A 24,565-nucleotide genomic window follows, 5' to 3' on the forward strand; every position below is an offset into this window, starting at 1 on the left:
AGATGTGTCTGTTTCCTGGAACTTGGCATATCTTTCTGTGCAGTCCTGAGAGATGACAAATGCTAGTGGCTGTCCTCAATTCTGCTGAGATATATTAGGACTTCTGTTTTTCAATGGTTGTCATTTACTTTCTATTTGCTGACTTCTTGTGCCTCAGTCTGATTCTCTGTAGACACTCTTTAAACACTTTAACAAATTTTAGACACACATATGGAAAGAGAGAGGAGAGGGGAGGGAGGGAGAGAGAATATGAGATTGTCACAGTGTGAGTGGAGGCCAGAGGAAAACTTTGCAGAGTGGGTGTCCTCCAGCTTTCATGTGGGTCTGGAGGTTAATTCCAGGTCACTAGGCTTGTGTAGTAAGTACCTTTATCTACTGAGCCACCTTGCCACCTTGCTGTCCCTATTAACCAAATTTTAAAGAATCTATTCTCTTACCTTCTTTTAACAGTACTGTCTCTATGGATAAGGTGGGGTTAGGAGCCATACTATCATAACCCAGAATTGTTTTCTTCTTCCCTAACATTTTTCCTAAAACATTTAAGCAAAGTTCCTGACACTCATCTGTTTTGTTATTTGTTGTAAATGTTTTGACTTTCCAATTATGTTTTCTCTGAGGAATAAAAGGCCACATTTTGGAGGTGGGAAAATTCAGTTTAATGTAAGTAATAACCCAATTAAAATGATTAACATAATACAGGGGTGGCTGTTAATCTTCTATACTACTCTTCATTCTCATGACTTTCTTCAGTGGCCTAAAATTCTTTTGAAAGCTTTCATATACATAAATAGAAATATAAAATTGAATAAAAAGTACAGCAAAAGTAACTTTCTCACATAAAGTACAGTAAAAATACCTGTCTCTTATTGAGTAGGTGGCAAGTAGCTTTTGGTTTAAGTCTGTCAATAGAAAACCGTGTCCTTAGCTTCCACTATTGTACAGGATAGAAGTTCAAGCTGGCTTCAATTTTCTCCTTCTACAGCCCACATTCTTGGTCCAGTTCCTTCTCCTTGAATGTTTGTGGACATGATCTACCCAGATGAGCTCCATTTCCAGGGAGATCTGAAGGTCAAGGAGATTCAGAGTTCTCATGTAGCCTTGGAGATGTGTATTCCATGAGTTCTACAAGCTGCAAGGAGGTGAACTGTCAGCAATTATAGGTACTTGGTGGAGGACGCTGAACCTTGTGGTCCTGGTCAGCATGTTTGAGCCTGATGAGACCTGGGATAAAGCTCAGCTCACCTGTGCCCAGAGCCTTTCAGGACTGTCGGATGCTCTGGCAGTGTTTAAGTCACCAAACAGTAGTAATGTGTTATATAGCAACAATAAACTAATGCCATATATAAATCTAAAAGTGTTTGTGGAATTAAGTGATTTGGTTTGTTTTAACTTGGCCTGAGTATCTCCATAAGGAGAAGCTCTTATTTTTTATTCTATAATAGTTTATTTTCTCAGACAGGAGGGTTTTGCTATTCTATTTCCACACTTGGTTGTTGAAGGAGTGGCGGGCCTGCTTTTCGTCTCGCCCGACTCCCGCACGGCTAGCTTTATACCCAAAATAACAACACACAAACTGTATTCATTTAAACACTGCCTGGCCCATTAGCCCTAGTCTCTTACTGGCTAACTCTCATATCTTGCTTTAACCCATATCTAATAATCTGTGTAGCACCACGAGGTGGTGTCTTACCAGGAAGATTCTAGTGTACGTTCATCTTGGGCTGGAGCTTCATCGCGTCTGGCTCAGAGAGGAGAGGCATGGCAATTGCCTCACTTCCTCTCAGCATTCTGTTCTGTTTACTCTGCCTTCCTAATTTTCTGACCTATCAGACCAAGCAGTTTTCTTTATTGATTAACCAATGAAACAACATATTGACAAATGACCTTCCCACATCACTTGGTTGGATTTTTCACTTTTTTTTTTCTTTTCTTCTGCCTGCTTCTCTTCTTCAATATTGGTGCTTGAGGAAGAAATTTAGAATGTTTGCTGCTCTAAATCATAATCCCAACTTGGAAATGGGGTAGAATGGCATTACAGAATAGTGGGATACCATTCCATAATGGTTTTATAGAACAGATCTCCATGTAGGTTAAAGTCAAATGGTAGGGTTAATGTATTTTTAAAAATCATTTTAAATATAAGATTATTTTCATGCATTGAGAGTATTGCACACATCACAGCTGAATAGCCTGTTTAATTTTTAAAAAGTGAACAGATGTATTTGCTAGTCCTAGATAAAGGGATATGACTTTCCAGACTGCTGTTTTTTTTTTTTATCTAATTCTTCCCCATTCATAAATCCCTTTACCCCAGCTAGTCTCTATTATGTTTATGTCTCCTTAGACTAGCTTTGTCTGGTCTTAAAGTGTGGGTTTTCTTTTGTTTTGGGCTGCTATAGCTCAGCACTGTTTGTGGGAAGCAGACATTGATGGCCAGGCTGTAGATGGTTCACCCTCATCGTTTCATAGACTCCCACCCTGTCAGCATGATGCATCTGTAGCTCCACTGTATTCATGGGACCGTGCTCATTTCAATTGTATAGAATATGATGTTTTCATTTGAGGCCATAACCAATGTGTTTCTGTGAACAGTCTTGTACCTGTGTTTGTTAATTTGGATTAGTGTCATTCCTTATCCAGAAGAATTGCTGGATCATAGAATGTATATTATTAACTTTTGTAGGTGGCATAATCAGAAAAAGTCCTTCAACAGTTTTGCAAAGGTACTGTATTTTGGCCTCCTACCAGTGGTTTATGGAAACTGTAGCTGCTTCATAACAGAACATTATGAATTTTAATCATCATAGTCATTATCTTTAATTCTTTTTATGTGTATTTCCATCCTGATGTGTGATGGTGAACATCTTTCCATATATTTATCGAACACTATTACTTTTTCAAATTTTTGCCCTTTCAATATTGGCTTATGAGATCAATATTGGCCATTAAGATCAGCATTTGAGAGCTGAGGATATAGCTCAGTGGTGGAGCACTTGCTCTCATGTGCAAGACTCTTGATTGATCCCAATCATTGCAAATAGAAGGAAAAGAATCAGCATTTAAAATGCCCTAAACAGGGGTTGAGGAATGTTGTAGTTGGTAAAGACTGGTGTGTAGACACGAGGACTGATCTCCAGCATCCAGGTAACAAAGTCAGGCAAGATTGCAAGTGCTGAGGAGGCCCAGAGAGGCAGATTCCTGGAGTTTTACTGGCAGCTCATCTAGCCATTTGGTGAATGCTGGGTCCAGTGAGAGAGCCTGCCTCAAAAAGATAAGGTGGAGAACTGAAGTCAGCCTGTGGCTTCCACATGTGCATGAGCACACGTGCACACAGACACACCACACAGACACACACAGACATACACCACACAGAGACTCAGACACACCCACAGACACAGACACATACCTACAAACAGACACCCCCTTTCACAGTCAAATCGACTTAGAGATACACACTCACATACACACACACATACACTCACATAGACACACAGATACACACCCTTACACAGAGACTCACACCCACACACAGACTCAGACACACACCACACACAAAGACTCAGACACACCCACATACAGACACACACATACACTCATATAGACACACAGATACACACCTCTACAGTCACACCCACACAGAGACTAACACACATAGAGACTCACACACACAAACAGCCACACACTAAAAAGTCTGAAACAGAATAAAATGAAACAGAAGCTAGAAGAGAGTAATTATAATAGAAGATATTTTTTGGAGGATTTTATTTTGATTTCGCATGTGCATATAAGCATAATAATTTTAATTTATATGCATAAATGTGTTGACTGATGTTTCTGTCCCACCAGGTCCCACAGCTGTTTAGTCCCAAATAAACACACAGAGGTCTACATTAATTATAAACTGATTGGCCTAGTATCTCAGGCTTCTTATTAACTCTTATAACTTATATTAACCCATAATTCTTGTCTGTGTTAGACACATGGCTTGGCACCTTTTTCGGCGAGGCAGTCACATCTTGCTTGCTCTGTGTCTGACTTCCTCCCCGTCTGGGTGATGACTGCAGACTGACTTTTTCTCTTCCCAGAATTCTCTTGTTCTCCTTACTCTGCCTCTGCTTCCTGCCTGGTAGCCCAGGCTATACTTCCTGCCTGGCTACTGGCCAATCAGTGTTTATTTAAAACCCAAGTGACAGGGTACAGACGATTGTCCCACAGCATGTATCTGTTTTATCTCTTGATGTGAATGGTGGCAGGATGGTTTCTAAAACCTTGTTGGGTATTACATACTCAAAACCTCTCTAATTTGAGTAAGACATAAAATCTAAGACTATCTCAGTTAGCTCAGTCCTCGGACAGAGCTAAAACATGAGACAAGAAACGTGTTTCATTGTGGCTTCCTCAGGCCACACTGGCAGCTAAGACAGAACATAGGAAATAGAGGTAAAAACTGACAGATGGAGACACCAGGCAGTGTCTGCAGTGAAGACACCATGTAGTCAACCTCGTGTACACAGACGTTCCTGGGCCCCCAAACCTTCTGCGAAGAGAAAGGCAGTTTTAGAATCCCATGTTTCAGAAGCTGCTTTTGCTGCTGACCATTTTGGGGGACCTCTCCCGTGGCTGGAGTTTTCTTCCCATAAGGGAGCAAGTCTGTGGAAGAGGCTTTCTGAGTGTGTGAAAGTCCTTCTTTCAGCTGTGCGTGCTTAAGAATCACTGTCCTTGAGAATAGTTCCACCCATTTCTTTTACCCTTGGTATGATTCCTCAGCAGTGAAATGCGGGAAAAACCATTTAATTAAGGGCCATTATCTACATTTCTATACAGCTAGAACAGGAGGCCTGCAGCAGAGTTCGCTTGTTTCCAATCCCTCTCTAGGTGGATTATAGCTCCTTAATCCTCTTTCCTTCAATCTCCTACTTCAGTCAGACCCCTATCGTGAGCTTACATTCCTCAATTATGTATTACTTTGGCATCTTTGTCTCTGAGATGTACTGTATTTTAACATTTGTATGTATTTTAAAGTTCATTTCTAAAGACTTCATGAGGACCTTGATTTCTAATTAAATGTTAGTGTGATAAATATTAACTGTACAGAATTGAGGAATATTCAAAATTAATCTATGATTTTCCCCCCCTTTTTTTTCATTCTCCACGTTGAAGGTAAATTTTATCCTATACAAGGTTTGGGGAGAATGAATGTATAATTTGAATAAATACTTCCCTGAATAGCAATATTACTTTATATAGTTAATTATAGGACTTTAAATACTCTTGAGTTCCATTGTGCAAATCTGTGAATGTAATAAAACACTTTTGACATGCTAATCAAATAAAACAATATAAGATTTAATTATCCACTTTTAAAGGATTTTATGTGCTATATTGTCTCTGTTAGAATACTTCAGGCAATTTAGGAATGTTAGAATGCTCTTAAATATCCTATTTTGTTCTTAAAGTGAAAAACAACATTTTCATATGATCACTTTAAAAAAATCTTCAAGGGTGAACACTGTAAATAAAAATTTAAAACCACTGAAGTCTGTACATCTCAGATAAAATTTCTATTGACATTTTGCTGTGCAATTCTGTGAACATATCATTATAAATGCATGTAAATAAACATATACCTAAATATACATGAAAAGCTAAGGTGTAATATAATAATCCATTGCTTTTCTCTGAGGGCTGGATGCTATTTTCTATCCACTCTTCTTTTGTGTTTCTATGTCATTCAATACAGGTGAGCACAATGCCTTTGGACCACTGAGGACATCACATCCTAGAGTATGTGATTTGTCTATCTCTTGTCAAAGTGTTAAATGGCAGCTTTCCCCCTCTGTCTTTGTTAACAGCTTTATAAATTGATCATTTTGATTTTGCACAACTTTCTCAAGACACATTCTCCAAGTCTGATTTCTGAGCCAAAATGATGCATGTCAATTGGCAAACTGTCCTCCACCCTTCCATCTCTGTCCCTTCTTGTAGCAGAGTAATGGAGTTCCTGCTTCCCTGCTTTCTCAGATGGATTTTGTCTTACACCTTGTGAATGGTCAGAGTATATGCAGTATGTCTATTTGATTTGTATATTGGGCCACTAGTGTTTTCTTCTTTGGTCAGTTACTTCAATGATTTCATTGGGACGATTGTCTTTTTGTTCTAAGAATATTTCCATTTGAATCTCACTTTTATTTGACTGTTATTATTTTTAAAACGGTTTTTATTTCTGTGAGAATTTCACACTGTGTTGAATTTATTCACCCTCAGCTCCTCCCCTTAACTCCTCCCATATTGATCCTTGTGGTAGTTTGAAAGTAATTGACCTCCAATAATCTCACAGGGGGAGTGCTACCAGGAGGTGTGGCATTGTTGGAGCGGATATGGCCTTGTTGGAGGAAATGTGTCACTGTGGGGGTGGGCTTTGTGGTTTCCTATGCAACTGAGTGTCTCTGTTGACTTCTTGTTGCCTACAAAATGTAGGACTCTCAGATGTCTGTCCAGTACTGTGTTCCCTGTGTTCCCCCATGCTCCCTGCCACGATGATAATGGGATGAACCTCTGAAACTGTAAACGAGCCACCTCAATGAAATGTTTTCTTTTAAGAGTTGCCGTGGTCCTGGTGTCTCTTCACGGCAATGAAAATCCCCATCCCCCTATCTTCAAACTTCCTGTTCACTTGGAAAGTATTTAGTAACCCATCAACTCCAATCTGTGGTCTTCATATTCTTCTGAGTGTAGGACCATCATCCACGGGAGCATGTTCTACATACCAGGACCTATATCCTCAGAGAAAACTGGCTTTTTCTTCCTCAGAAACCATTAGCTGCTCAGAGCTCTTTAGTTAGGGGTGGAGGCTCATGAACCCCTTCCTGCTCTATGCTTGAGTGTTGTCTGGCTTAATCTTGTTTAGGTCTTGTGCAGGCAACAAGAGCTGCTGTGATCTCACAAGCAGTGGTACTGACATGTCCAGAATGTACTGGTTTGTTCTAGTCCTTTCTGACTTCTGGCTCTTACAATCTATCCACCTTCTTTTCCATAATGGTTCTTTAGCTTTGGGGAGGGTGTGATACAGATGTCCCATTTGTGGCTATAAATCTCCAGTCATTTATTTCTGTATCTTGACCAGTTCTGTATGAACTGCTGTCCACTACACAAAGAAACTCCTTTGGTGAGGTCTGAGAGCTGCCTTAACCCTGGTGCAGGACTAGTCTGTCCCCTGGGTCTGTAGCCAGTGCTGGAGCTGCTGGGAGATGTTTGTAATTTGAGTTTTAATTGTTCATGTAGTGTTTTTAAAATTTAAATAAATGCCATTTGTTAATTTTTCAAGGTTTATTTTTATTTGTGTGATGTATGTATTGTGATGTGTGTATTGCACATGTATATACAGATGCCCATGGAGGCCAGAAGAGGGCATGATATCCCCTGTAGGTGGGTTATAGGTAGTTGTGAGCCACCTGATCTAAGTGCTAGGAACCAAATTTGGGTCCTGTGCAAGAGCAGCAAGTGCTCTTAGTTTCTGAGTCATCTCTCCAGTCAGCACCATCATTATTATTCTTATTAATTTAAATAAAAATAAAAAATTATAAATGTATTAATTTTTTGACATGATAATATTTGGCCCATCTGGGATTTATATTTAAGAAGGTAAAAGTGTTGTTTTAACCGTGCTGACTAGTAAGTTGACAGAATGCAAAGCTCTTGAACCTTTTCTTACTGATTTAAAGTGGCCCATTTAGCGTTACCCCCCCCCCCCCATATAGTTGAACCAATTTATGAGACAGCACACCTCCTCTTAGTCACAAAGTCCGAGAAGTCGTGACTAATAGTATCTACTGTGTTGTAGATTTTGGTTTCTGTGGTGTTGGGAACTGAGCTCAGGGCCTTGCGGACTAAACAAGAGCTCCATCGTCGAGCTACAGCTCAGCACCTCGCCTGTGCTCATTTTCATATGAACAGTTTATTTCTGTGACTTCTCTACTGACTTCAGTGAGATAACCATCACGTCGCATTCCTTTTCAGAGTACGTGTCCATTTTTACACATTGACTTAAGCTGTGACGTCATCTGGCCAACCTAACAGAAGTCCTGGAATGTTATCCAGCTGGGCCTGTATGATATTTTAAGGATTATAGATATTAAAGGAAAATTGGCATAGTACTAGGTATTCTTCTTAAAGACAAAAATCATTTTTCTTCATGGATTTAAGTGTTCTTTTATGTATTTAAATAATATTTTAAGTTTCTTTATGTAGGTCCTGATTACTTTTAAAGCTTTTAAAGTAATATTTAAAGTCCTTTGTTGTTGAAGAGCTTAATCTTTATAATATTTATATTTAAATTATCTAAAAATACACTATTGGCTTTATTTATTTTATATCTAGACACTTTAGGGAACACTTGGGGGTGTGTATGTTATCTTTCAGTTGATTTTAACTTTCTGAAGTCTTACAGAATGGAATATGGCCTGGGGACCTCTTTTTTGTAGGGTGTGACAAGGATACAGTCAAAGCATGACAGTGTTTATGGAACATAATTTGTATACTGTAGCTAGCCTTTCTTTGTTCCATTAGCCAGCTCCCAAATCATAACACAAAGATGTATTATGAAAGCTTGGCCAATAGCTTAGGCTTGTTTCTTTCTTTCTTTCTTTCTTTCTTTCTTTCTTTCTTTCTTTCTTTCTTTCTTTCTTTCTTTCTTCCTTCCTTCCTTCCTTCCTTCCTTCCTTCCTTCCTTCCTTCCTTTTTTTTTTTTTTATCTTTGAGACAGGGTTTCTCCGTAGCTTTTCGTGCCTGTCCTGGAACTAGCTCTTGTAGACCAGGCTGGCCTCGAACTCACAGAGATCCGCCTGCCTCTGCCTCCCGAGTGCTGGGATTAAAGGCGTGTGCCACCACCGCCCGGCTTTAGGCTTGTTTCTAACTAACTCTTAACTTAGTTTACTTAGTTTAACACTCCCCCTTTTTAAAATCAGTGTCTTTTAATGTGGTGTGGTCACCTTTACTTTGTAACGCCCATGCTGCTGCTCTGTGTCCTCTGGTGTCTCCCCTTCTTCTTCTCAGCATTCTTTCTACCCCCCAAATCCTGTCTAGTTATTGGCTATTCAGCTTTTATTAAAGCAATACAAATGGCACACATTCCCAGTGTACAAAAAGATTATTCCACAATAGTACGCCGAGGGCATTCTAACTATGTTCTGGCTCCCACTCCTGAAATGTTAGTTAAATGTGCTAACATGTATGGGCAGGCACTCCTATGAGAATGTCTGGTATTCTGAGATATTATTTAGTACATCATTGGTTAATCTCTGATGACAAATATTTGTAAATTTTGTATTATTTATGTAGGCAGCAGAAAGGCTGAATTTTTGATTGAGCTTGAAGCATCCTTGTTCTGGCAAGGGGCTTGTGAAGAAAACAGAGGTACACTTGCCTTTAAATAGATGCTTACTTTTTGCTTTGAAGTCATCCAAATAAAATGTAACTTACTGCCTTGAGCAATTGTACTGGCTCCTTGGAATCTGTACCTGTTTTATCCCCCAACTCAAACCCCTCGCCCCGTAAGTAGGTGTAAGGTGGTGTGTCAGTGCCACCTGGTGGTCACCTGGGGAACCACGTGAACCCTTCTCAGTTCTCTAGATCTCTCTAGACCTTGGCTTTATGGTTGTACTGGTTGGTCAAGTTAAAGCCAGGGCTATAGACACAGCGCAGCAACTGCATTCAGCATTAAGGCAAAATCAGCTTAATCATGAGGCTCCTAACAATTCCAATGTCTTTTATTTTTTGCGTGTGTGGGGTTTACTATTATTTAAAATTTTTACAGATATTTATTTCTGTAGCTTGTAGCTGACATAATTCTACATAAAACAAATAAATCTTAATGTTTCTTTTTCCTTTATATTTTCCTTTGCCCTGATTCTTTCTTCCTGGCTCATTTTCCTTTCTCCTTTTTCTCTACATTTACTCGTCTAGTATTTTCCCCAAGAGTGAAGTATTTTATTACAGCTCTTTATTTTCCTCTACAAATATTGTATAGTTCTTGTAATCTAATTGCAGAAACAAACTAGAACCAGAAACATTTTCTACAGAGACTATCTGGTAGGTAAGTACACATGTATATAACTACACAAAGAACAATGGGAATAAGAATGTATGAAATAGATTTTCATAAAAATATCCCTTTCCCATAAAACTGCTCAGTTACTGTTTGGTAACTACATTATTTATTAATTTTATTATTATTATTATTGGTAACTACATTCTTAAAGTGTTAAATTAGACAGTATGTACCAGCAAGAAGCAACAAGACAATCAGCTATGGCATGGTGTGTCTGCCATTCATGTTTGACCATCAGGGAAGAGAAGAGACAATACACAGGAGACTCACTTAAAGTTGACTGTCACATAAACATTGTTACAGTTTGGATATGAAATGTCCCCCATAGGCTCATGTGTTGGGTGCTTATTTCCCAGGTGGTGTAAAAGGAGACTACTCATATGTTTCCTGGCCGGCTGCCCAGACTCAAATAATCACACAGAAACTATATTAATTACAACACTATTTGACCTATTAACTCAAGCTTCTTATTAAGTAACTATTCCATCTTCAGTTAGCCCATTTCTTTTATTCCGTGTATTTCCACGAGGCTGTGGCTTACCCAGTAAGGTTCCAGCATCTGGCTCCTACGGCAGCTACATGGTGTCTCCCTGACTCTGCCTTCTCTCTATATATATCCCTTCCAGCACGGCTATATTCTTCTCTGCTATAGGCCAAATCAGCTTTATTCATTAACAAATAAAAACAACACATCTACAGAAGGGCCTCCCACATCAAGATGGTGGCAGTATTTCAAGAAGTTCTTGAAACTTTGCGAGGTGGGACCTTGTTGGAGGAACTAGATCACTGGGCCATTGCTTTCGAAGGTTGTCCCTAGTTTCCTGTCATTTTCCCTTGCTCTTCTTTGCTCTTGTGAAGGGAATAGCCCATGCTTCTGATGTACATATCTTTTAAAATTAGTTCTTTAAGAATTTCATACAACATATTTTCATCATGTTCATCCCTTACCCAACTCCTTCCAGATCTACCCATTTCCCACCTACTCAACATGTTATGTTTAACCCATGGAGTCCAAATTGTCCTGCCTGTATTTTCTTGTATATGTGGCCTTCCTCTCTGTCATAGTTTATCTATTAGGTAGATATACTTAGAAAACCGACTCTTCCTCTCTCAACGGCTGCCAATTGCCAATAGCTCTTCAGCTAGGGGTGGGGCTATGTAAACACTACCCCCCCATCTTCAGTGAGAATTTGCTTGGCTGAAGCTTACACAGATGCACTTATCTTGTGCATCCTGTCAATGGCTGCTGTGAACCCATATGTGCAACACCCTTCCTGTTCCAGAAGACACACCTTCCCTGTGTTATCTACTACAAATGGCTCTTCAAATCTTTCTGCTCCCTCTTCCATAATGGTCCCTGATCCTTGAGAAGAAAGCTTGTGAACTAGATGTTCCATTTGCAGTTGAGCGTCCAGTCTTTTGTTCCCTGCACCCTGACTGAGGGTGGGCCTCTGTGTCAATCATCATCTATTGCAGAAAGAAGCTGCTGTGGTGAGGGCTGAGAAATGCACCAATTCATGGGTATAAGGATAAATCATTAAATTTCTACTATCTCATTTAGCAGAGTAATAGTAATAGACACTCTGCTAAGGTCAATGATGTGTCTAGCCACATGTTCCTCACCCTAATAATTGTGCCAGGAATGGGTGTTAACTTGTGGAGCTGGCACTGAATACAGTCAGAAGGCAATTGGTCACTCCAATGACATTCATGCTACCATATGTTTTTCCAGGCTGGGCATTAGTATAGCTTTTTAAAGTGCACAGGTGGGTATGGCTGATGATTATTCCCCTCTACCCGCCCCCCCCATAGTGTGCACAATGCTTTCCAGCACTGTGTCAGCTCGCCAGTAGGGATGAGGCTTTCAGACAAGCACCTGCTTGATTGGATAGCCACATGGTCGTGATTCTTGAATTCTTAGGAAAGCATCCTTGGTCTTTTTTATCCTGTTGGGATCCAAAAAGTGGTTCTAACTTCAGATGATAAGCCTGTGGTTATGGACAATTCTTGCCAAGAACTAGGAAGGTAAAACTTATGAAATGAAGAAACTATGTAACAACCACCTAAGTAGAAAGCACGGAAAAATGCCTGTTTACTAACTGTGCTACAGCTCTTCCCTCTTCTCTTCATAATTTCACTTGGTGCTGCTTTCAAAAGATTTTATCTCTTTGATTTATTGCTGTATACTCAACATTTTAGACAGTGTGTGGCATATAGAAACAGTTTCATTAATATGGTCAAACCTTTGTGTTGTGATTTCTTAATCAGTAGATGCAGTCAACCACAGATTACATGCCAAGTGGTTAGGCCTATGATAATTGTATCTGTCCTGAATATGTACAGACTCACCTTCTTCTTGCCAGGATTCCCAATACTCTATGGCAACTATCTACATAGTGTTTATATCTGACTAGGTGTTATATATCATCTAGACATGGTTTGAGTCAAAGACTGTGTGTGTGTGTGTGTGTGTAAGTACATTATGCAATATTCACATAAGGGATTTGAACAACTTTGGGATCTCGGGACCTTAGAGCCAATTCCAGAAACACTCAAACTTGCTGAAGGAATGAAGGAGAGAATATCTATTCATGGTGAATAAGCAAATCTGACTTGTTCATTTTTACTGTACCTCTGTTTTGTAAATGATGTAGACATGCTAATTTTCATCAAAAAGAAGCATGATTTTGACCTTCTGTGGGATAACTTAAGCATCAGGGATGTTATCAGGTTTTTCCTTTCTTCTACCATTTGAAAGCTTGCAGAAAAAGAGCTGCTGGTTGGTAACTGGAGCCTTGCTTTATGTGCTTTAATAGTGGATCTTCCACGTGCATGAGGGGGGCAAAACCCCAGCAGAATCATAAGCTTTTCTCAATACCATTAAATACACAGAGAGAAATTCCAAACGTTTACAAACATTGAGCCTTTAGTCAAACATTTCACAGTGTATGTTTTTGTCTGTCTGCCTTGTCCCTTTGGCATTGTAAATCTCTGATAAAAGAAATGCAGACCTATTCGTTCTCTAGATGCTCACAGAGGGATGACGGTGCATTTGCCTATTCTTTATGAGGGCTGTCCCCTTTCTGTGGACCATCTCAGAACTGCAGCACAAGGCAGGCTGCTTTTAATGTCAAAGAATGTTCCTTTGATGTTACTGTTTTGTGAGAATTTTATGGCAATAAAAAATAATCACTTCCTACTCCTGTTTCCATTTCCAAATCCTGAGAGTCCTCAAATAGCTCACAATTCAGTGATCTTACAGGCTCTACTGCCAAGGGGACATTGGACGGAATTAAAGCTGGCCAGAATTAGGATTGTGTAGATGAGGGAGACATATGACATCAGCGTGACAGACCTTTACTAAGCTGTGAAGATGTCTGCACACAAGGAGTGATGTCTTAACCCTGGTTTGAATGGTGGTGGTCACGGGAGGATGCAGGCCTTTCACCTTTACCTCCTTGGCTGCCTTGGTTGTCAGAATCTACAAGGTGTAAGTAAAACATGGCTAACTTTACCAAAGGGCATGACCTACGGAATAGAGAGGTAAAGTGGGAGAGCCCCAGTTTACCTTCCTGCAAAATGGAAGCAGTGGTCCTACTGTTATGAGAATTGCTACCAGAGCCTGGCCGGTAGCATTTCATGGGTGTCCAGTGATGACTGTATTCAGCTCTTATCTTTCCATCTCTCTGCTAGGTATCTTGGGATCACGAGACCCCTCACATACCCTGTGAGGCAGAACGGGAGGTGCATGGCCAAAATGATTCTGTCGGTCTGGCTTCTCTCGGCCTCCATCACCTTACCTCCGCTCTTCGGATGGGCTCAGAATGTGAACGATGACAAAGTGTGCTTGATTAGCCAGGATTTTGGCTACACGATCTACTCCACCGCCGTGGCGTTTTATATCCCTATGTCGGTCATGCTGTTCATGTACTATCAGATTTACAAGGCCGCCAGGAAGAGCGCGGCCAAACACAAGTTCCCAGGCTTCCCGCGCGTGCAACCGGAGAGCGTCATCTCTCTGAATGGTGTGGTGAAGCTCCAGAAGGAGGTTGAAGAGTGTGCAAATCTTTCAAGACTGCTCAAACACGAAAGGAAAAACATCTCCATCTTCAAGAGGGAACAGAAAGCAGCCACCACCTTGGGGATCATCGTGGGAGCCTTCACAGTGTGCTGGCTGCCGTTTTTCCTCTTGTCCACAGCAAGGCCCTTTATCTGTGGCACCGCCTGCAGCTGCATTCCGCTGTGGGTGGAGAGGACATGTCTGTGGCTGGGCTATGCAAACTCTCTCATTAACCCTTTTATATATGCCTTCTTCAACCGGGACCTGAGGACCACCTACCGCAGCCTCCTCCAGTGCCAATACCGGAATATCAATCGGAAGCTCTCTGCGGCAGGCATGCACGAGGCCCTGAAACTTGCTGAGAGGCCCGGGAGAGTCGAGTTTGTGCTGTAAGGTTACTTATCATTATCACCCTTTTATGCCTCACCCCCTTTCATGCAGCTTCTTTAATGTTGGGAAGAGCTCCCTGAACCAGTGGCTAACCTATGTTCTACCAGATATCAGGTGTGAGTTCAGAATACTTTCACTCACTTGTATTGAGGTTAAAAACTCACTCATAGGTGGTTTTTAAACATAAAGCAAAGAAAACCAGCCTACAAACCACAATCCCAGAGACCTCTGAGAACAATGAGGACACTAAGAGAGACTTACATAGATCTAATCTACGTGGGAAGTGGGAAGTAGAAAGTAGAAAAAGACAAGATCTCCTGAGTAAACTGGGAGCATGGGGACCTTGGGGGAAGTTTGAAGGGGGGAGAGGGAGAGTCAGGGAGGGGAGCAGAGAAAAATGTAGAGCTCAATAAAAAATTCAATAAAAAAGAAAAAAAAAACAGAAAACAAAACAACAAAACCTAGGATATTTAGGTATTTGAAAGGGAAGAAGAGACTGGTTTTTTGATGAATTTCAGTTCATGTGACTGGTGGCATGGAAAGTGATAGTCTCCATTTCTTTCATCATAAATAACATCTTAGTTATGTCTGTCCCTGTATCTGAATTCCTATGACATTGCCATTTTCATTGCTTTTGTTACTTCCTTGTCTCAAACCTTTCTTGTTGATCTCATAGTTCCTAGAGAAATGCCTCTTTTGAGGAAGAAGTGCCTTTTTATTTTTTACTTTATTTATTGTTTTTATTTTTCGGGTATGGAACTTCATCCATCTAGGAGATGGCATGCTGGGACAAGGCCCTTGCCACTGAGCCGTCAAGAAGTGCTTCCTGTCTTGGCGTCCAGGACCTGATTCCTACCGGAACTGTCAAGGTTTTGGGACTCTCTGGGAGACATTCCTGATAGTCTAGGGACCAATGGGAGTTGAGATCTGAAAACGTGCTACAAAGAGCTGATGTTAGTAAGGACTTGAGAGTTTCTCAAGTAACTCACCTATTAACAAATTTGGTATTGTTACAGAGGTGAGAGGCAAGATGGTAGTGTGGTCATCAGGTAGAATGAAGACTTTTTTATATAAAAGAAAGTTATATAGAGGAGATTTGACCATTGAGAGAGGAAAGAAACTTGGGATGAAACCGTAAAAGGTTCTGGTGGAGAATATATTCCTGTGTTATGAGGAATGGGAATAGAAAAGAACTGAGCAGAGAAGTTTGAGGGCTTTAGTTCAGAGGGACCTTCCCTGTTAGTTTGCCTGGGCAAGTGACATGTCTCACAATTAGGTCTCAGCTAAGTCTAGATCCCACATAACCTCCATACTAGGCCTGCAAGTCTTCTAAATACTAGAGTGCATTTGTCTTAGAATGGGAAGTTGTTAGAGTATATCTATTCTGGTTCTTAAGCTGGGGCTAACATCACATTGTTCATTTCTACTTATATTGTGTATACACTGTTGTTCACATGAAATCATTCACAACACAGAAGGCAATACTTAAAAATTTAGCCTGTGATGTCAGGTTCTAGAAGACTCATTATAAGCAACCTCCGAGGACCTTTCAAATCTAGATGATCCCACGAAATGAGCATTTGCCCTCCAGACTTGGAAATTCTCAGGGAAGAAGCTATGCTTTATATTTCTGTTTATGTAATCTATGCCAGTGATTGACAGCTGCAGAATACCATTGGCAGTAGCTACCATGCTACTGTTCTCAGGGGATTAACTTGTGGCTCAGGGTAATTGATATAGGATAATTGACTTATGATCAGATAGATGTGGAATGAATCATCCCAGTGCCTGTGCCCTTAATCGTCACGTAATTCTACTTGTCAGATAAATTTAGTCTGAGGTAGCGAAGAGCTACTGAATGCTAGAGCTAGAAAAAGTGGACACCCGCTTGCTAGGAAGGCAGCTAGGCTGCTGTGCTTCCTCTAAGTGAGCTGTGCTTGTTAGACAAGCTCTGTGGGAGGGTCCCATCTGGACAGAATCCTAGTCATTTCTCAAATACAGGAAATAAACTCAGGCCATTGATAAGAGTTCTAGAGCTTGGACCGGGGGTGTTAAGGTGAGCTGATGACAGCTATAGATTACTTGATCAAATAGCCTCGCATTCGTTATCAGGGGAAAGGAAGGGAGTTGATGAGTAACCCATTTTAGTTGGTGTGCTTCCGTATCCCCTGGAAAGAGTTATTTCTTGGTACAAATAGTTAGGCTATTTTGCCTGGCACCGGGATTGTTAGGCCAGAAGGAGGAATGTGTGTTGGTTTTATTTTTTAGGAGTAACACAATTTGGAATGTGTTTGAGGAAAGTCTTTGGAAATGGTGTGGAAGGCAGACAGCGTGAGGCGGGTGGCAGGAGGCGCCGTTCGGCAGCCAGTGTGTGAACTGGGAGAGGGGAGATGATGTCCTAATCGTCTCTCTATTTTCAGGCCTCTGGCAACTCAAGGATAATTTCACTGATTAGTTTATCTAATACATTCACAGATAATTCAGGTATAAGAATAGCAATTTTAAAAACGTGACACAAACATGTTTCCCTGTTTGAAAGAATAGCTCACAGTGATTGCAGATTCATCCCCAGCCACTATGCTGAGAACTCTGTGGGAATAATACCACTGAAACTTCAAAACTTTATGATGGGCTACTTTTTTTTTTTCATTTTGAATATGATAAAACAAGAGCTTGGCGAGATCAAGTCATTTCCCCACGGTCCTTCAGATTAGATTGATAGAGTTGGATTTCAGCCCAGGAAGCCTGTGTTCAGAGTGCTTTTAGTTTCACGCTACTGTACCCTTTGTAAAAATAAATCAGCTCAAATAAAACACAAGCATGCTTGCTCGTCTGTCCTTAGCTAGTGCAGAGGCTTGGGTGTGGTTTCCTGTTAGGTCCCAGACAAGGGTCAGCAGACTTATATCGTGAGGACCCATATAAGTAGTGTTTTAAGTTTTTGAAAACCATACGGTTCTGTTGAAACTCCTCATCTTTGCCACTGTCACCCACTTAAGTAAACAAGAGGACGTGGGTACATACCAACGAAACTTGATTTATAGAAGAGATGACCAGCTTGATTTGGCTCACAGGCAATAGTCTGTTGTCCCTTGATTTAAGAGAGAATTACTGTGCCTGATTACATCTCTCTCAGTTTGAATTTATAAATATGCAAATCGGTTAAGATGATTGGCTTAAAAATATCCATCAACGTTTGGACGCATTTACTGTTCGAACTATTGTATAGAGTTCATATGGCAGCCGTTTTTGAACGTTGTACCAGGAGGTTTTGTTGTCGGCACCAATGTTAGAATATTCATTTTCAGTTTCTTTTTGTTATGACTGGTGCACACTGGTGTATATAGAGGATACATAAAGTGTGACATCACTTTTGCTGTTGTTCATGTATTTCTCCATATTTGAAGTCCAGAAACATATACTTTGGTGATCATATAGAAACAGAGAAACATACTTTTGTGCTCCCCCTAAATTTGTATGTTGAAATACAGGTTCTAATATAGCAATATCAAAAGGTGGGGATCCTGTGAGGTGACTGGGTCAGGAGGGCCCTTATAAAAGAGGAACAGAGGGAACTGGCTTATGAAGGAGACAGAAAGCCTCACAGATACCAAATTCACTACCTCATCAATTACGGACTTCCTAGTCTCTAGAGATGAAGAGCAGTCTCATAAACTGCCACTTTATAATATTTTGTTATAATGGCCTGAATCCAGCATAGTACAGGCACACTCAACTTTGTTTCATAATGATGAGAGTCACAGGCAGAAACCCGTGTCAGTCAACGGAGAAGAAAATGACTTAGCTGGTCCTTCCATGCTATCAGAGGAGACTTCCTGAAAGGTTCATCTTTGAGGCTAGTCAAAGCATTTATCATTAACAGCGAACCGAGAAGCATTCCAGGTAAAAAGGGACATTCGTGTAGAACCACCATGGTAGGAGCTAATGCAAAGGGAGGACCAGCTGGAGCTGATCTAGATTAGTTTCTAGAGTGAGGAAACAGCTGGAGATCGGAGTAGAAACGACATAGATAGTGCTACGAATGATCCATGCAGCCCCAAGAATTTGAACTTTAAGTGTAGGCCACTGTTTCTCAATTCAGAGGAATTGTTGCCTCTTCTCCTGGAGATGGTTGGCAATGTCTGAAGATACTTTTGATTGTCATTACTGGAGTGTGCGTGGATGTTAAATGCCATCTACAGGGTGTAGGTCAGAGAGGTGGCCAGCTGTCCTACAATGCACACAAAGGCCCGCCCCCCCCCCCCGCCCCGCAGAAAAGACTCAACCTGTAAGGAAAGAGGTTTGGAAACTCTGGTGTAGATGGTGATAAGTCATCCATGTCTTCTGTATCTAGTGGATGGAGCCATCAACGTAGGGGCACTGGTTTCATGGCAGTATACAGAAGACTCCAAAGATGGAGGCTGGATGTAGAGTCCTTTTACGGATATTACTAGAAACACCAGATGGCTTTCTGGGCATGAGCTACAGCACCAGGCACGACAGGGGTAGAAAGAGGATTGCACAACAGTCTTTATCTCTGGGAGTTCACACTCCTGTGGGTTTAGTGCTTTTGAGGTTAGTGACACTTGATCATAATTTTCAGCCGGAGTTAGAGCCTGTGTGTGGTCCACACTGCACAGCTATGTTCAAGCAAACACTAATTGGAAAGCTGCTAATCAATTTGACCTGACACATGTTGCTTTTAAGTCTCATGTTTTGCTAACTTGTTCTTTGATATTATAAGCTTGGGTGACATTTGGGGTTATACTCTACGAGTCTAAATGATAATGCAAGCAGTCACTGTGGTCTCTAGAAGAGTGACCAAAGGCATGTACTCCACAGCTCTAACAGAACAAAGGAGAAATCTTAGACTCCTCCTACTTTTCCTCACACATCTGGAGGCCACCCTAAGGACTCTGGGAAAGTCCCCATTACTTCTGCCTTTTTCTTCCTCTCTGGCTGTTTGGGATTGGGTCTGTGTTATTTTGCTTCTTGCTTGGCCTTCTTGACTCCATTATTTTTCCCCCTACACCTCAACCTGCTTTCTCTGTGTGAACAGTCTAGACTGTGTGTTGTCACTTCCAAATATTTACCCATTTCTTCCCATTTTCTTAATCAGCATAACCAGAGTCACAGGAGCCCAGCAGGCACTCGAGGACTTTCCTTGGGGTAAAGGAATGAATGCAGGGAAAAAAGTCCTGAATACTGTTGCACTGGTAATTTTGATTCACTACTATCAATTTTAATCTTTTCACTATTTCACAAGTGTGTGAATAAAGGCAATGACAAAATGTAACACTGTGACATGAGCAAGGATCCTGTCTTTCTCTTTAATCGGGCGATCTTTTTCAAGGACTTGAACTGCCACAAATTGCTTTTAGGTGTCGTGTCACCAGGACTTGTTGTTTGGAATCCTTTATGAGCAGTTCTGAAGAGCAGTTTCTCAAATACTTTGCTATAGAAGAGGATAATGGAATTGTTTTGAAGGAGCTCTTCCTTTCCGTCTCCCCTCTTCTCCTTGGTGACTGTATTGTCTTTCTCTTCAAAGAACCTCTTAGTATCCCCGTCAGCTGCAGTGGTACTTAGCAGTGACTCATCGCAGAATAACTTTGCATTTCTGCCATGAATTCTGTCAATTTTTTGCACCAAGCTTTAGGCTGCAGCTTTGGAATTCGACCTGACTGCATGCTTTCTTTGTGGAAAGGGGTAGTTTAAAAGAAATGAAGTAAAGTTCATCCCGGGGAAACTGGGAAGAAATATCAAGGCCCCTTGCGATCCTGGGTGTCTGTGATGAGCCCCTACCTCGGTGACAGGAGCCAAAAGAAGAGTTTGCTATTCCCTGGACGTGTATCTCTCAGTAACATTTTCTTTACTAATATGTCCCTCACAGTGATATGTTCTTCATCACTAATTGCCCGAAGTTCAAGTTCAGTGCTTGGCCTTTATTAAATAATCAACTAGTAATGACAAAAGGTTCTTCGCTCCATGCTTTGCAGTTACCCAGAGTTTAAGTCTCTTAAAGTAGGGAGGCTAATGCTATCTAAGTAGTCTGGGACCTGGAACCCTTAAATCGTCACTGTGGCTAGCAGGTGGGTGGTAAGGAAAGGTGGGCTCTGGAGATGGGGCTGACTGGAGCCTGCAGGAATTCAGTAGAGTTTAGGAGCCGGTGTGAGCAAAGCTGAGTTAGAGGCTGCTAGGTGTGTTCCTTCCCTTTGAGGGGAAGAGTCAATCGTCCTAGGCTAGAATTGTCTCTGGAGTTCCTTAGTTGAGGACACAACTTATTTCCTGTCTTCACTCGAGTCTGTGGAACTGAGACTTGGTTGAAATACAGCAGTTATTCTCAGGCACTATTGTGTGAGGTTGAGGGTTGAAGCCAGAGATTGTGTCTTATGGAGAAGAATATTCTATCACCTGGGAAATTCAGTTGTTAAGGACTGGGCTGAGAAGGGAACTTCAGGTAAATGGATTCAGATACAGGGACAGTGTGAGTGAGGCAGGGAGCCTAACCTGGAAACCTGGTCCTGAGCCTGTGACTTCCTAGACCAGCTCCTAAACATAGTGCTCGTGTGGTAAGTCAAGGCCTGTGAAAATGTGGCATTGTGAGGGTGTGGTTCTATACAAGTTGAATGGATACTTTCTCAGCTGTTGGCTTAAACTTTACTGTGGCCCAAGGCTTGTACTTCTGTGAGTCTAGAAGACAGACCTGGAGGGAAGCCAGACTCTAGTTTCTGTGTAGGTGAGTTACAGTGGGTGATGATTCTCAGTGGAAGTAATACAATTTGTGTGTGTGTGTGTGTGTGTGTGTGAGAGAGAGAGAGAGAGAGAGAGGAGAAAATAAGAATATACATATACTCTCCTTCATCATCTAGCCCTTATTCCCTTATTCTTTCTTATCTCTCTTTGGCCAAATGCATTATTCTTTTCAGGTCCTCCATCCACCCACTTTCATGTTTATTTTGTGTGAGAGACCCACTGCATTTGATTAGTTATTGAGCATTGGTGAGAGGTTATTTACTTTAAGAAAGGGTAACTCCCCCACTGCCCCCGCAACCATGAAGCCTCATGAGTCCCTCTTCACTCCTGATGGGACATTAATGGACCCGGACTTGTGCAGGTGACTACCTGTGAGTTTATGAATCCAATAGTCATGCCATGTCCAGAGGATGTGTTCCATCACCCTTTCCCCATTTCATCTTCCTGCTCTTATATTCCTTCTTTCCCCTCTTCTTCCCTGTTCTCTGACCTTGGCAAGAGTGATGTAGGTGTGCCACTTAAGGCCGAGCATTCAGTGATCAGTTATTCCCAGCACTTTGACTGATTGAGTCTCTGCATTAACCATGGTCCACTGACAAAGTGTCTTCTGGCAGTGTGAAAGCTAGCCATCAGAGAGGAATTTTTCAGGTCAGTTCCTGTTTGATTTCAACCAAAGTGTGTGATGTCTTCAGCATGGTCTTATCACCTAGCCTTGGAAAGCAGCTGTGAAAATGGCGGTAGTTTGTATTGCTTTGGTGCCTCCCAAGCTTCCCCCCAAAAAACTTCACAGGAATGTACCCTACCCTGGCACTAGGATGTTCATTTAATAACTTACACCTTCTTGGAGCAGCAATCCACACCCTTGCAGAATACCTTTATTTAAACTCTTTTTTAAATTGTATTTTGATTAGCTTACCAATTAGATTTTTTGTATGGCTTTCAATCCATCTTTAGTTTGGGTTTAGCCTCCCTATATCCCTTCCTCTCTCCCCCTGCTCCTCATACTTCTTAAATCTTTCCAACCCTGATATTGCCCCCTCTATTTTTCAGACTGTCATTATTCTTTTAACAGTTATTATTTTCAAGTAGGGGAAAGGTTATACTATTTTGTAAAAATTTTAAGTACTTTTGAAAGCAAAGCCAATTTTGGACACATCTATATGATAAAAGATTTCTATGTGGGTTATTTGGGTCTCGTTCTCAAGTATATTACTACGGGCTTGGTAATTTACAGAACCTTTGGCATTTATGAAAAGAGCCATATTACATTTTCTTCTCCATTAGAGATGCTCGTGAAACCTTATACGTCACCAGTGATTGAAATCACTGACTGCCATAAAAAAAAGAAATAATCCATCTACCACAAAGTGAAAACCCAAACTTATGGTCTGGCTAATTTTCTTGTCTTTCTCTCTTTTATAGACAAAACTCTGACCACTGTAAAAAAAAAGGTCATGATACATGATCCAGAGTGGATTACTGAAGGCGAATACTGCAAAGCAGGTGGAAACTACGAAATCATTGGCTGAGACTTCAAAACGGAACGTGGCTTCTGTCTTCTTGGCATGGCTGGAATGTAACCGGGAGGGTGATCTGTTGTACAAAGTATTTTGGGGGGGAGACGGCGACCTCTCCCTTTCTTTTCCCTGTGGATCAGTGATATTGTGTTTCAATGAAAATAGCTGTCAATGTCAGACAGCCATCTCAGCAGTAAGCACACTAACAGAGCTGGGTTCTGGGAGGGAAGCAGTTTCTGGTGCTTTCCACAAGTCCACATCCATGTGAGTGGGGGGAAATCCTAACGCACAACTCCCATGCTTCCAGGCTAGGCTTCATGGTAGCTCTCCAGGAATCATCCATGAGACAGAGTACATACACTCCGTGGTCGGATGGAAGGGGTCTTTCCAAGCAAACTACAGTGAGCGTAGTGTTGAATGTGTTGCATGTCCATGTTAGAAAACAGAAACCCGTCATCAGCTGATACAAATGATTCCCCAGAGCAGTGTCTGTCCGAAGCTTTTGTCAAATACTTTGGCTTTTCTGCAGGGTCCTTGTGACTTCCCACAAGTGTACGTCCACTGTTAAACCCCTTATCATTGTGGTGTAACTCAGGAACAGATCTCAGGACGGAGAGAGGCAGAAAACCCGAATAAAGCTTTTCCTTGCCCTCGCACTCCTGAAGGCTCTGAGAGAGGACGGTAACTGGAGAAGAGTGAGTGCCACCTAACTGCATTGTATATTAACATGATTCTCGGCATGTTGTTTTCTCTCATCTTCTACGGGGGTGCAAGGAGCCCACAGGCTGCTCTAGAACTGTGTGTCGTGAGGAAGGAGTGTGGCGATGGAATATCCATGAATGGTTGCGGCGCTTCTGGAGACCGCATAAACATGTTCATTCAGCTGGACTGTGGGAAATGGAGGTCGTGTGGACCCCTGTTGTGAATACTCTAGAACGCCATCCTGTTTCATGTAGAGAATGTGTCTCTGTGTTCGTTCACTGTATCTTAAATCAAATGTGTGCCCGATGAATTCTGTCCTCTAAGCCCTCTCCCCAATAAAAATGGTCAGCATTCAGGACAGGTAAGGAGACAGAAAGGGTCCCTTAAATGGTACTATATAGCAGTGTGGGTGAAGGAGATGGAAGGGCAGAGATCAGAAGAAAACCCATGTCCACACGGGGAAAATGAATGCAAACTGTAATTTGATAAAGGAGAACTGAAAGAGATGTTATTTTCCTACAATGACGGAAGCTGTCCTCTCACCGGATAAAACAGGTTCCAACATGGATTATGGACTTCTTCCAGCTGTCACTGACATTGCTTATTATGAGACACAGGGAAGGGCCCCTTCTTATGGAGGGGAAGTAGGCACTGTCCTTCCAAAGTGTGTACAAATTCCTGAGCCGCAGACTTGCTAGAGTGACCGTATATACTTATATTCATAATTTAAATACCAATTATGTCAGATACATGTTGTTAAATTTGAAAATGTTTTATTACATTACATCAAATAAAGGTTATTTGTAACTGTAATAAAACAACCTAAGTAATTGTTTTGATAAAAGGTCTCGTGTCATCCATGTTACTCTACAAAGGATGGTAGTCGCCTCCTCTGTGCTTGTGTCTGCTAAAACCCTAGCAGGTATCTGGGAGTGGTGGTGCATGCCTATCATCTTAACACCCAGAAGGCAGAGGCAGGAGGATCTCTGGTTTGAATACAGTCTGAGTTTAGATCTGAAGATGCTGTCTAAAAACAACAAC

At 41.4% G+C, this 24,565-nt stretch overlaps 1 protein-coding gene across 2 annotated transcripts in view; it reads left to right on the plus strand.

Annotated features, from left to right (window-relative positions):
- Htr7 (5-hydroxytryptamine receptor 7) overlaps positions 1-24,263 on the plus strand; it is a 91,700-nt gene extending 67,437 nt beyond the window's left edge. For both annotated transcript variants that reach the window (XM_057778488.1, XM_057778489.1), the window contains 2 exons: positions 13,799-14,554; positions 22,728-24,263. In XM_057778488.1, coding sequence (XP_057634471.1) covers positions 13,799-14,554; positions 22,728-22,770 — 799 coding nt within the window. In that variant the 3' untranslated portion in view covers positions 22,771-24,263. The remainder of the gene's footprint in view (positions 1-13,798; positions 14,555-22,727) is intronic.
- Positions 24,264-24,565: the final 302 nt, after the last annotated feature.

This window comes from Chionomys nivalis, chromosome 8 (genome assembly GCF_950005125.1).
Source record: "Chionomys nivalis chromosome 8, mChiNiv1.1, whole genome shotgun sequence".
Lineage (NCBI taxonomy): Eukaryota > Metazoa > Chordata > Mammalia > Rodentia > Cricetidae > Chionomys > Chionomys nivalis.